Below are 12928 nucleotides of genomic sequence, written 5' to 3' on the forward strand. Positions count from 1 at the left end.
CCCATTGTCTCCACAGTCGACCACAACCTCACCTCACAAGTCAACCACAACCTCATTCAACATTTGAAAAACAATGGATGGCTATTTTGCATGTTTCTAGACTTGGAACTATCAGTGTACATCAAAGTTACAATAACTGAAATGTTGAGATTTGAAATTCAAATTCGAACTGCTTGAAGATGATTCATTGAAGCACTTACATGGTACGATAGTGGTACTCTTACATGCTCAGATGATATGGTATCTCAACATATAGGCAGTATCAAATTACTGTCTTTATTTCACGAGTGCTCACGAGTCAAACAAACGAAATCTATTACAAACAAACTGAGATTGACTAAGTCAAAATTGATATCTAATTATAAGATGACCGTCACATGATGTGACATGAAACCATCAACTTCCGAAAGAGGCATCGCTTCCACCACTGGATTCATCTTCGTCTTCATCATTGTCATTGTCACCGCCTTCAGACGGTCCATACTCACCATCTCCCTCTGAAAGAATGTGTACAAGCGCCTTATTACAAGTCTCAATCGTGTCATTAGCCTTCGTCAATTCAGACTTCAACCTCTTCACCTCTTCATTGAGCGCTGTGATATCAGCTTTGAATTTTTCTTCAAGCCGTTTGATTTCTCCAAAAGCCTTGTGCTCGAGCTTCATCATACGATCTTGAAGAGCCTTCCAATCACCGGTAATGAGTTCCACGCCCGACATACGCTCTTCAAGCGCAAAGACTGTATACAGAAGATATGTTAGCTCGATGAACATGAGTGTTTAAGCAATGATGATTGGGCATACTTTGATCAATTCTTCGTCTTTCATCTTGAAAAACCTCCGCCCCATCCCTCTTCTTTTCAGTCCTTGACAAGATACAGTTCAATTCTTCGACCGTGGATCTATTTGGTGATATGGGAGCAATGTCTCTCCCATTGACTGTAAGCGGATGAAGGTTAATATTTTCAAATTGAGAGATTTTAAAATTGAGGACTGTGTACAAACCAATGTTGTCCATTTCAAACCAGTCCTTATCGGCAAATGTTATAAGATCTTTTTTGTTGGTGTTGGCCCTTTGTCCTCCAAGCAAGGTGTGATCCATAAATTTCACAGGCACGCCTCTCTCATCTTTAACAAGTGTGGGTGGTAATTTTGGCATAGGTGATTCGAGAGAGGGTGAAGAGACGAATAATCCAGTGCCTTGATTGTTTGACGGAGTAGGCGTTTTTCGTACTTTCTGATTAACCTTTTGATTGCCTCGAGTAGTCCATTCAAGAACTGGTTTTTGGTCTTGTGTTGCGCCTTCAGACTGTAATGAGGAAGTGCATTGTTAGAAGGATGTACGTTCCAACACAAATAATCGAGACCCAACAACCCATCAACTTACTAGCGCGGGTTTCTGTGGTTCGACCAAAGGAGTCTGTGAAAAGTCTTGAATGTGATTGCTAGCATTTTGACTCGTCGATTGGACATGGTCACCCGATTGTGAGACTGAGAGTTCTCCATTCAAGATGCTACGGAATCGCACCGTCTTTCAGAGTGTCAAGAAAATAAAGAGCAAGGGAAACGGTTATTTTCGGTTGTGTAATCTTTTTTAATTGGGGACCACTCACCTTCTTGTTGATTGCAGAGCGGGCTGGGCCATTAGTTGATGCCACCTTGGCGGATACTGTACGTTTCTTCGAGGCTGTTTTGCTATCGTTGGGAGAAGCACATCTCTTTTTATCAGAGCGGCTTCGTTTGGCAGGAGTAGTTGTCACTAGACTGGTTGAAGAATCCGGCGGGGCTGAGTTTCTTGATTGGTTCACGGCATCATAACTGCCATCACCATTCGGATTACCAAAAACTGTGAATGTGGTCGAAGATACAGAAACGATGAAAGGAGATAAATTAATGTGTAGAGTAGAAAAGAAATAGTATATAAAAAGGCCCAAAAGAATGAAGGAAACAAGAGTCGTGTAACTCACATTCAGGCTGCACCTCTCTCACCTTCCTCGCCACCTCGTCCTTGTTCGCGCCGGTTTTGATAGGAGTCATTGGGTGATTGATATGCATCCAATCAAGCATCAGCTGCTTGTTCATACCTGGTGCATCTGGGTCAAACATCTTGGAAACTTTGGGCATTTTTAATGCTGATCTAGGGGATTGTCGAAATCAATAACATTGACCAATTATAAAAAACGGTATGGTGACAAACAAGTCAACTCTTAACCATGGTACGAATGTGTAATGAGTCACCGGTTGTACATCTAATTATCAGTCTTCTAATGGAAAGAAATCGTCAGTTGACTATAGAAGACGGCGAAAAAAGTCACCATATTGGCAACTCATCAGCGTCGTGGATCGACGTGCTCCGATGACACCTGAAGACAATTGCTCGGCATTAAGCGGCCTTTTTCAAATCGCCATCTCTTCTCTTCCATCTGCACCAAACCTCGGCGCCATCCAGTCAAGCCAAAATCAACTGACAGTATCATTATCTTATGTATCCTTCTTGTAATTTCATACATGAATTTGTCAACAAATTAATCTAACCGATATTTTCAGATCAAACAAGGGTGATATAAAGAAATCGTTGAGTTACAATATGAGTTGTGAAGAACAGTTGAGAAATATATAAAGGTAAAGTACCATAAACAAAGATTGGTCTCAACAATTTTCAGGTTTTTTCAGATATATCAAATGAATGTCTAACTTGAAGAAGAGAAGTTTCAAGAGTGACAAATATGGATAGTTGAATCAAGTTAAACTAAACATGTGAGATCTAGGACAAAAGCTCAATAAACCTCCACTGGTCAACACCACTCAAGGTTCCGTGTGATCATACTCAATACCATGTAAAACAATACAAGCTGAAAACTGTTTACTTTTTTACGAGAACTAAGTGAAACAGCAAGACAGAGAAGGAATAGTGTTGAACTTGAAGAAGGCACATGAGGGAGTTGATGTCGTTTTTCAAAAATTTACCTAAGTTTCAATATTCAGAATCATAAAATCAGAATAAATGAACGTCAAATTCCAAAAAGAAAAACTTACCGATGGTCAAAGCAATAGCGAGAACTTCCAAATCAAGCCTTTCCAGGTTGAGCGGAACCTTGTTCTTCATCCGAAGCTGAAGAAGGTTCCGGGGGGGCTGATTGATGTTTTTGCAAAATGTCCCTAAGTTTCAAAAGAAGATGATAGTCAGAATATATAAACACAAAGATCTGTAAGAAAACTTACCAATGATAATCTGCCAAGGCCCGAAGGAATGCAACATCTTCAAGAGCGCAATCAAACGTCTTTTGTTTCGACCTTAATGCAGTTATAGAACTTCTGAGCTTCTCGTCAAGCTCTGCGCGCTCTTTTTGTGAGACATCGGATTGGCGTAATAGAAGCTGAATGTGTTCGATCGAACTCTGGCCTTTTTGGAGGTAGACGAGACTATTGTGGACAGCATCTTCGGCATGAGCATGAGCGCCCTCAATCTCGTCAATCTCACCTTGATTTAAAAATTTGAAGTCCTTGACGAATTTGATGAGACTTTTGCCCGCAAGGCGGTATTTGCCGATCGTCAGATATCCAAGAATAGAGCGGGTGAATCGTTCAGTGCGATCAAAATCAATATCAGCACTTGAGGCTGCAAGTTTTGGAGATTCTTGAGTTGCAAAGATGGGTCCTCTGAGGGGAATTTCGCAGTAGTTTAGATCGAGCTGGGATGGAATAGCTAAATGTCTGAGATTTCCGGCTACCATTTCAATGAATATCATCCGAAGAAGCTCGCGATCTTCTTGCGCAGCTTGCGTAAATTGAAAATGAGGATAAAATGCTAAGATGACTTTGACGATTTCAGTGTTTGTAGCTTGACTTAGGAGGAGGTTAATGTCGATCCGGGGTTCAGCTCCATCAGGAATATAATTGAGGATAGAAGCAGGTAGGAAAACACGGGTCTGCATATGACGAGACATGATTGTTGGATCACACGGATTTCAAAAACACCAAAGTTTCTAGAAAATGTGGCCCTACTTCCTATCACTAAAGTAACGGATAGAAAATTTTATTTACACCTCTTTACACATATCTACACGCTTCTTCTATCTGGACTTTCAAAGTTGCATAAATTCAGCCGACATACCCACTTATGATCAACGGAGATAAGAAGAGAATCTATCTGTTTGACTCTAAGACAATCAACACGTTGGGTCGGGCATCACATGACCTTTGAATGCAATAAATGCAGCCTCTTTGAATGGAGTAATTGCACCCAACTTGAGTGGTCTTCTGATCAAACCGGAGCAGGATTGTATATGCTATCAAAAGCACGGTTTCAACAAGTACAATCACCCAGATTATCACCCGATATATCCCAAAAATCTCTTCGATTCAGCATAATGTCAACCACCACTCCAACTCAAAACCACATTTTCTTGCCAAATTATATACTTGAATATGTTGTCGAAGATCAAGATAATCCCAGACTTGATCCTAACCTTTTCTTAAGCAAAGCTAGTACCTCACAAATTGTGGAAGTGATCATGTCGTTTTATCCTCATCTCCGCTTTACCGAAAATGCAAGACAAGATCACGAATTGATCCTCAAGGTTTTTGTCGAGATGGTTGCCCCACGTCTATCAAACATCATCATCCCTTTCAATCGCAACACCGACTATCTTCAAGCTATGCTACGCACCCCAATTCACCAACTGCAACCGTTGGCCAGATCGGTGAACTCCAGCGCAGATATCGACACTAGAAGGATCGAGCGCTTCGAAGTTTTCTGTCTTCCAAACCTCAAGACTGGTCGGTACCGCCTTGCTGCCGATGATCTCAAGAATTTTGTCAAGGATTATAAACACCTCCAGCAAGTAGAGATCGATGAAATTGTATTTCTTCAAGATGATGCTCAAGATCTCATTCACGATGTTACATCTAACCTTCAAAGAACCCACGATTCAATTGAGATTATTCAGCTTCAGCTACGCAATCCCAACCTCTCACCAACCGAGCGCCAAGACCTTGAGGAGCGGTCAAAATCTGCGAACCCATTGTTAATTTCCCATCAGAGGGCGTTCGATGATGCTATCAAGGATGCTGCTCTTCTTCACGCCTTGGCAAGATATCATATGTGAGTTCTGAGATTACAAGTTCTTGTTTGAAGGCGCTTTTCATTGATGTATCAATAAATTGGTTAGCAATATCCGCGATAAACATAGTGCTGGTCCTTCAAATTAGTCTCACTCAAGATTGATTTATGTCGAATACTTCAAGCATCAATTGCTACATCAAATTTTCTTCATTCAGACTTCACTCATCACGAGTAGGGATATACATACCTGTTGATTTCACCAAATCGACCCAGATTGTGAGATGTGTTGAACTTCTTGATCTTAACATCCGTGTATCGCTATCACTGCAGTTGTTGTCTTGTGCGCCACTATAGTTGACTCACATGTAATAGAACCTGGTAATCTATCATGAATTGTTTGTCTACAATAATGATATTATATCCTGAAGGTGGCCTTTTACATTTTTTTGATACTTTCCACACTTGTATATCTGACATTCAAGGAATGAAATTGACCCATTTCTTTTTCTAAGCGCGAGGCTGTAAGAGCCTGTTGAGTATCATAATATGGTGATAATGCCTTATGGCTTAACTAACATCACCATGAATTCAATCAGAATCCAAGGTCTTCAGATCCAAAGCCTTCAACTTGGACCTTGAAATGTTCTAATAAAGAGGATATCAGAAAGATTCTGATTGGATACACTTTTGGGAAATCGCGCAAGTAATTGACAGCGAGAAAAGACTTCATTTCAGATATGTAACGATGTCTAACTTGAGGTCATTCCATGAGAACACAATATCCGAAATCAGAAAGAGAGGAAAAGATAGCCACAAGAATATGATTATTTTCTCTTGAAGTGTTTTGATATGTTTGTGTAGACTACATGGGACTACATAGAGAAGCCAGTCTTAGATAGAAAGCATACAAGTACAACAATACAAAAATAAGAAAGAAATGATACCATCCACAAAAGTTTGAGTTTAAATGAAAATGAAAACCATTAATAGTAGACGCTGGATGTACGTTTGAATCTTGAAAGACTTCATCACAACCTGGATAGAGAAGCATGAAGATGTGCGCATAGATTATTTTGTACATGAGAGAAAATCAGTCGATCAAGTTACTTTGACTTGGAAAGGAAGAAATGAAATTGAAAATTTACAATCTGTGTATTCCTTTACGCTTACACATCCTTGCTGGAGCCCTCTGCCACAAGGTCCTTGTTGATCCAATAGTGATAACCCGGAACTAGTTGTTCGTCGTCTGATTTTGGGGATTCATCCAACATGAATTTTTGGTATAAGCAGATATAATTGGGTAGTCGTAATACTGGTATATTTAAAAACAATTCAGGGTGGTAGCATTGAAGATGATATCGAATCGTTTGGATGCCGAGTTTTGGTACAAATTTGGAACGGACACAGCGTGGTTGCTTTGTAAACTCAGAAGGTGGAAGTTGAAGATTGGGATTTACGTAATGTTTATAAAGAACAAGCACTTCATCCTTGAGTGCGACTTTAGAGACTTTGACATGGGGGTTAAGCTTCTCGATAGTATTGACAAGCATGGGGATCGCGGTTCTACGGTTAAGTGGATCATAATCGTCGGCTGATTCATCGTCAGTGTCCATGGAGTCGTTGGTGGGTGGTGGTGGTGCACAGAAAGGTAGTAACTTGGGTAGGACATCTGTTTTGAACTTGTCAATCAAGGTGTCCTTCTTCAAGCTTGGCCGAGCACTAGTATTGGGATCAAAATGATGCATAATTTCGTAATATCTGAGTTTTATAAGTTTGTAAGTTCTGTTCGTCTCCCAATCGTGTTTCAAGAATGGTTGCAAGTCCGGATGAAGTGATTGGATTTTAGGGTACAAGGGATGCTTCGTGAGATCGGACGCGTCAGAGGGATCAGAGGGCGCATTAGGATTGCTGAATTTAGCAGTTGGTGATGCTGCAGATTGTTGATGTCCCGGAAACGATCCTTTCGGTGAGGTGATCTCGCCTCGAGCTGATGCTAAGTTCACATTGGGCTTGCCCTGGGCCTCGTTACTTGCTGTTCTGCTCAGCTTGAGTTTACTAGATCTCGTCGAAGATTGTTGTGGTTTGCTTCCGTTCCCTGACATCTTAGATCGGAGGAAAATCTTGACAAATTGATCTATTACATAGATGACAAACCGATATGTTGAAAACGTCAAGAAATTAGTGTACTTCTTATTATAATACAACCTGAGGCAAGAAAATGAGCTTACTGAATGTACTGTATACTTTATCGGCACCTCTGATCAGTAGATATATTTAGTGCAAGTAACAACTATCAGCTTGTAAAACGATGAGATTTATAAGAAGTTATAAGGGGGTAATGCTATAAGATGGCCGTAAAGCAAAATAAGTGAAAATTGACCAAACGAAACGATGATGTTTGGGGGCAATTTTCAGCAGTCTTTATGGAAGGATATGTATTTATGACCGTTGAGGCCATTCAATGCATGAAAGCAGTATTTGGAGGAAATTCCCGTAGCGGGGATCACATTTGTCTTATTTGGATTCATCGAAAGGGTGTCAATCTGATCCCCACTACAGTATAATGTAGTTATCATCAGTTGAATTCGTTGCGTTGATTTTTATTACTCAATCTCCGAAATTGTAGGCAAGTTATCACAAAGGATGTGAAGGAAAACGAGTCAAAGATTGTTAGAATCCTCCGAGCAACAAATCATGCAGCTGCGGCAAGGCAACGGAAAAGATAATTCCTAGTATATTTCTTTTCCCTTTGGAAAATATTAATTTTCGCGTAGTGTATTTCTCTGTTATCACAAAGTGGTCAGCAAGTGCCCTTGTGCTGGTTCCTTTGAAGAAGGCAGTCTTTAGGCAACTTCTACTATATTACACGTAGTAGATTATCCCTTCTTAGGTGTTGTAAAGCTCTTGTTGAGCTTTAAATACTACACCGTTTTGAGAACTATTGGTAACTTTCAAGGTGATGGGTGTCGCCCAGTTTTAACTACAGTTTAATTTTTAGTCCAAAACTCAGTTTTTTTCAATGTCACAGGCCTAAACCTTGTTTTGGCTCCTGCAATATGCTTTTTTCTCACGGTGGGCATGGTCAAAAAAGAGTTTTTTTTTAGTTTTTGCCAGTTTTGGACTAACTCTCAACACAACACAAGAGAAAAATAAGTTACTGTTAGTTCTCAAAACGACTGTAATAGCAAATCACTGGATTGATCAATCTGATCAATATCAAAGCTTGGCTTCCTGACCGTCCAATATCACATCACCACCTCACCACATAATCAACCATCTATTCTGATCCACTTGATATCTTCACTCAGTCAGTCAAATATGAAGGCAACATTGATAAATCATCTTGAGGGTAGAGGGTCCCAATTGAGGAACTTGTCCTAGCGGACTTCTAGCTACTGTTAAAACTTTCAGAGAGTCTCATCATTCAGTAGGAAGGTGATTGAATGCCTTTCAACCCTGCGTGACAAGGTTATAACAGTTTTTTAAAGCAAATTGATCCTTGTATCTAAGGCTCTACAAAGGTCTTTCAGTGAAATCAAAATGAAAAATATTTGGTGAATTTTCTTTAGAACATTAAGACAGTCATTTAAAAGGTACAGATAATATGATAATACCTCAAAAATGAGGTGCTGAGATGGTAGTGGACAATGGCAAGTTTTGATTTTGATCAATCTGGTGATTTGGCATTAAGCTATTCCCCAATCTTGCACAACTTGTTTTTGGAAAACTCATTGCCTTTCAAAAAAAACAGCCAGTTTTCAAAAAGAAACTGAGTGACTTTTCAAAAAACTTGGCAGCCTTTTGAAAAAACTTTGTCACTTTGTGAAAAGACTGGAGGTTTTTTTTCTCCAAAGTCATCAATTATGCATCAGGCTGTAGTTTGATTTGGTGTGAGGTTAGGACTCAGAGCTACTCAGAATTAGCTAATGCCTTGGTAGGCTGGGATAACTTTGCCCCAGCCTACCAATTTTTTGTCACAGAGTTAACTAAAGATTTGTTGAAATTTGACCATTGTGGAAATTTTGAGATTGGTAAGTTAAATACTTAGGTATTCCCGCGAGTTAACCCAACAATTGTGGATGCTCTAAGCAATAAGAATTACCTATAATCTAGATAGTAAAATTAAACCCTAACCCAAGGACAATAAAACCTAAGCACCAATGTCAGCCCTCAAGCTTTCGCGGAGCGAAAGCCAGAAGAGCTTCAAAATAAAAATATACTAGCCCAATCAGCGGCGGGCGCCGCACAGCTCTTGCTCTACCACTTGAACACCTCCTGATCTTTGGTACATTGTAACAAGCCCCACATGTACCATACATTGTCAGTTTGTATGATTGATCTTTCAGCCGTTGAAAGTAGTAGCTGCATGATTACCTTGCATGTGTTTTCTTTGACTTCTTTGTGATAGCATTTCCTTTGACCACTCCTTGATCCTCAAACATGGACTCTAAACTTTCAAATTTTTATCTCATGGACTCCCATTTACTGGAACATTTTTACCAGTTCAAACCCACTCAGGGACACTTTATTTTCACAGACTCATGACTTCCAAGAACAATAATCTGATATAAGACATCCAGAATATCAGTACAAGTGTTGTGGAAAATGTGATGGATCTGTGGGGCAATTTCAAACTGGCTGGACTTCTTCCATAAACTTGTCATGGTCTCATATGCCTAACTCTCCAATTCTTGGTGCTCCTTTGCCCCCTTGTCTTGGTTCTTGTTAGCTTTTGGTCTAGAATTTTGCCCATCATACCTTGAAAGTTTAGAAATACATAAGAACCAGCAAATCAGTTTGAAATCCACTCAACCCAAGTGGAATAGGATTTCAATGATTTGGATAATTTTCAGATATAGTGCAAAGCAAGATTCAAACAGTACAAGGGCTATGAATGTTTCTGTATCAGGATGAATCAAAACAAAAAGGCAATTGATGACTGATATTCATTCAACAGTCCTCCATTTTAGACCACTTCTACAGGAAGTAAAGATGAAGTATGGAAAACGGAAGATGAGGAAGACCCATGAGCAACAAAATGGCCCATATGTACAATTCCAATGCAAACATAACAAACTTTAATTTGCTGAGGTCAAGTTGATCTTGAGGTTTAGTCTTGAGAAACTTGAGCATGTTGACTGCATCATCTGTGGGCTTCCCTTTGCCATAAGTCTTTAACACAAATCTTTGGACATCTGGTTGAGTGTATCCAACTTGTAACTGGTTGGACCATGAGGACAAAGTCAGACTGAGGTTCATCCAGACAATGTGATATAACACACTCATCTGGATCAACTACCAGACTGCTGATTCCATATCAAGGTTGAACTTCCTTTGACAATGTGCTTACATAATGCCAGTCTGGGAACCTTAGAAGACACATCCTTCTTCTTCTAAAAAAATTGAACAGGAAAGGCTTTGGTCAAGAGTATTACTATCAGGTTATACCATGTCAAGAAGAGGCTCTGACCTGCAATTCCATGACAAAGTCTTGACCTGCTTCTGGAAGGTCAGAGGACTGATTCCTGGGCTTGAAGTTCATCATCACAATCAATGAAGTTGTTAAAAGAAAAAGACATATTTTCTTCAAAATTCAATGTTTTCATATCTATAAAAGCTGTGCAATCAATGGTTTGGCCATTCTGGTGCCCGGGTGACATTGATATCAGTTGTTGAACATATGAAAACTACCCATTTCTCTTGTATAAATTTTTATGGTGCAGAAATTTCAAAGGAATTTACTTTGCAGTTGTACAATAATTGAAACAAACTCATCTTCATTGAAGTTGTCAATATCTTTAGATTGGGAGGTCCAAGCTGGCCTGCACTCAGGAGGTTGACATCAAAAGAAAACAAAAGTTAATAAGATTTGAGACTCTTTGGAAATTATAATGATTCAAACCCCAATGAAGATACAAAATATTTGTTTTTTTAACGTATTATGAATGTATTTCAAGGTGTGTACATATCAGAATGAAGTGAGAGGCAAAGATTCCTTCTTACTTTTGGAGTTCAATAGAATTTTTCCAAATCATCAAAGAAAGTTCTTTTCAAGTAGCTAAAGATCATCTTCATAATTGAAGATTGTTTGATCTACAATAACCTAGATTGGAGTTGACTATGAGTTTTGTTTTATTTAAACAAAGAATATCATTTTATTGTGCAATTGTGATGATGATGAAGAAGAGCAAGAGGTGGATTTGAGGGAGATTTGTAACTCAATTTGGTAATGATAATGCAGTACAACTTTCAGCTTTGTTGAAGAAGTTTTTGAGAGATCCACCTGGTCCTTTATGAATGTTCTGAGTTCATCATCTTTTTATTGCTCCTCAACGTAAAAATTCCAAATCCAGATCCCTAGAATCTATTGACTATAACAAAAAAAAGCTGATATTTTTGACCGATTAATTGTGTTTACGTCCCAGAAAGGGACTTGTTCTGGACCGTGATATCGGGAAGCTTATGGAGTCAAAAACACACATCAGCAAGAACAGAGTAATGGAAGATATTACACATTTTGACCTCAAAAATGAAACCCAGTACCAATCAAAACTAATCCACACCTTACTGAAAGCACAGTTTTGATATTGGAGTGAATCAGCACTTTGTCCCTCTCTACATTTTGTTGACCTATACGACCAAGGCGAGGTTAGACAGTTCTTCATTGGGCGAAGGGAAGTGGTTGCGACGATCTTCTGTATGATAGAATGTTGTGTATGTTGGGAAAAACGATAGGGTAGGATTGTTAGGAGTCTTTCCCGGTACAATTGATACCAAGAGTGAAAAGATATAAAATCTTACCAATTCCACCCGACTGAGACCTTGACTTCGAAATTGAAACAGTGGTGATCTAGATAAATCCAGACCTAAAAATTAAATCCACTTGAGAAATCACGGGCGATCAATATTATGTCCCTCATTACCAATAAATCAGGCTGTACAGCCAGTAAAATCAATGAGCAGGGTGTTATGGCCGTACTTGTGGGGTTGAAGAATCAGGCAAAGATGTGAAGTAAGACCATAGGACGTAGAGCGAAAGAAGCCCAGCAAGTGAGGAGACAAAGAGCTCCGGAGCATCAAAAGACTCCAAACCCAAAGATCCAGAAACCAAAAAAACTTGAAGCCTAGTTAGATTTTGTTCTTATTTGATTTTTGTGTGAATCTGATGATGTGACTTATAGTTTTTTTGGATCGGCTGCACTACAGATGATTATTCCAATCGATCTGAAAGGTTGAGATGTGACTTGAATTTGAGATAGGTAGATAGGTTTGACTGAAGTTATATGACTTTGCTGAGGCTTTGTCTTGAGTAAAGTTCAAGGTTTATTTTCTTCAATGGAGCTTTGATGTGATATTATTAGATTAGATGATTTTTTATTTTTGGTTCGTTTGATAAACAACTGATGATAATTTGAGGATTCTTGATTACGTAGCAGCTGATACTAATTTCAATTGGAATTTGAGTACATATCTTGGATCAATCAAATTGACTGTATCTGATTGGTAAGCCATGATTATAATTGAATAAGTGAACTATCTGTGAAATGGTCTAGTAACATTTGACAATAACTCAAGTTGTTCAAGAAGTGTATCAGATTTGGTTTTAAGTTGTTTATGATGATTTGTCAAGTCAAATGAGATTGAATGAAGTTCATTGAAGCTTGAGTTTAAAGTTGAAATTGATTTCTTCTGTTGAACAGTTGGTTGAATTTGGTTGAATGGATAGTTAGATGACTGCTTGGATTGAGGGTATAGAATAATTGATTTGATGAGAGCAGTGAGGAAAAAATTTGAGGTGAGGTGCGTGGAAATCAGACTAAATGTGGCGGAGGTGTAAACCTGGAGATTGGTAGTGGGGATTGGGAG

General features: G+C 39.1%; 3 protein-coding genes across 3 annotated transcripts; 1 reads left to right on the forward strand and 2 right to left on the reverse strand.

Annotated features, from left to right (window-relative positions):
- Positions 1-396: 396 nt before the first annotated feature.
- On the reverse strand, positions 397-2121 carry MELLADRAFT_89760 (uncharacterized protein; the record flags this gene model as incomplete). Its single annotated transcript, XM_007412723.1, has 6 exons — positions 397-737; positions 802-936; positions 1003-1306; positions 1385-1528; positions 1611-1843; positions 1965-2121. 6 exons carry the CDS (start codon positions 2119-2121, stop codon positions 397-399), a joined length of 1314 nt encoding a protein of 437 aa, XP_007412785.1.
- Positions 2122-3065: 944 nt separating this feature from the next.
- Positions 3066-3944, reverse strand: MELLADRAFT_89761 (uncharacterized protein; the record flags this gene model as incomplete). The annotated part of the gene is made up of 2 exons (XM_007412722.1): positions 3066-3156; positions 3220-3944. 2 exons carry the CDS (start codon positions 3942-3944, stop codon positions 3066-3068), a joined length of 816 nt encoding a protein of 271 aa, XP_007412784.1.
- A 423-nt stretch (positions 3945-4367) lies between these two features.
- On the forward strand, positions 4368-5208 carry MELLADRAFT_89762 (uncharacterized protein; the record flags this gene model as incomplete). The annotated part of the gene is made up of 2 exons (XM_007412674.1): positions 4368-5101; positions 5169-5208. The coding sequence occupies 2 exons, from the start codon at positions 4368-4370 to the stop codon at positions 5206-5208; spliced, it is 774 nt and encodes a 257-aa protein (XP_007412736.1).
- Positions 5209-12928: the final 7720 nt, after the last annotated feature.

This window comes from Melampsora larici-populina (assembly GCF_000204055.1).
Source record: "Melampsora larici-populina 98AG31 unplaced genomic scaffold MELLAscaffold_32, whole genome shotgun sequence".
Lineage (NCBI taxonomy): Eukaryota > Fungi > Basidiomycota > Pucciniomycetes > Pucciniales > Melampsoraceae > Melampsora > Melampsora laricis-populina.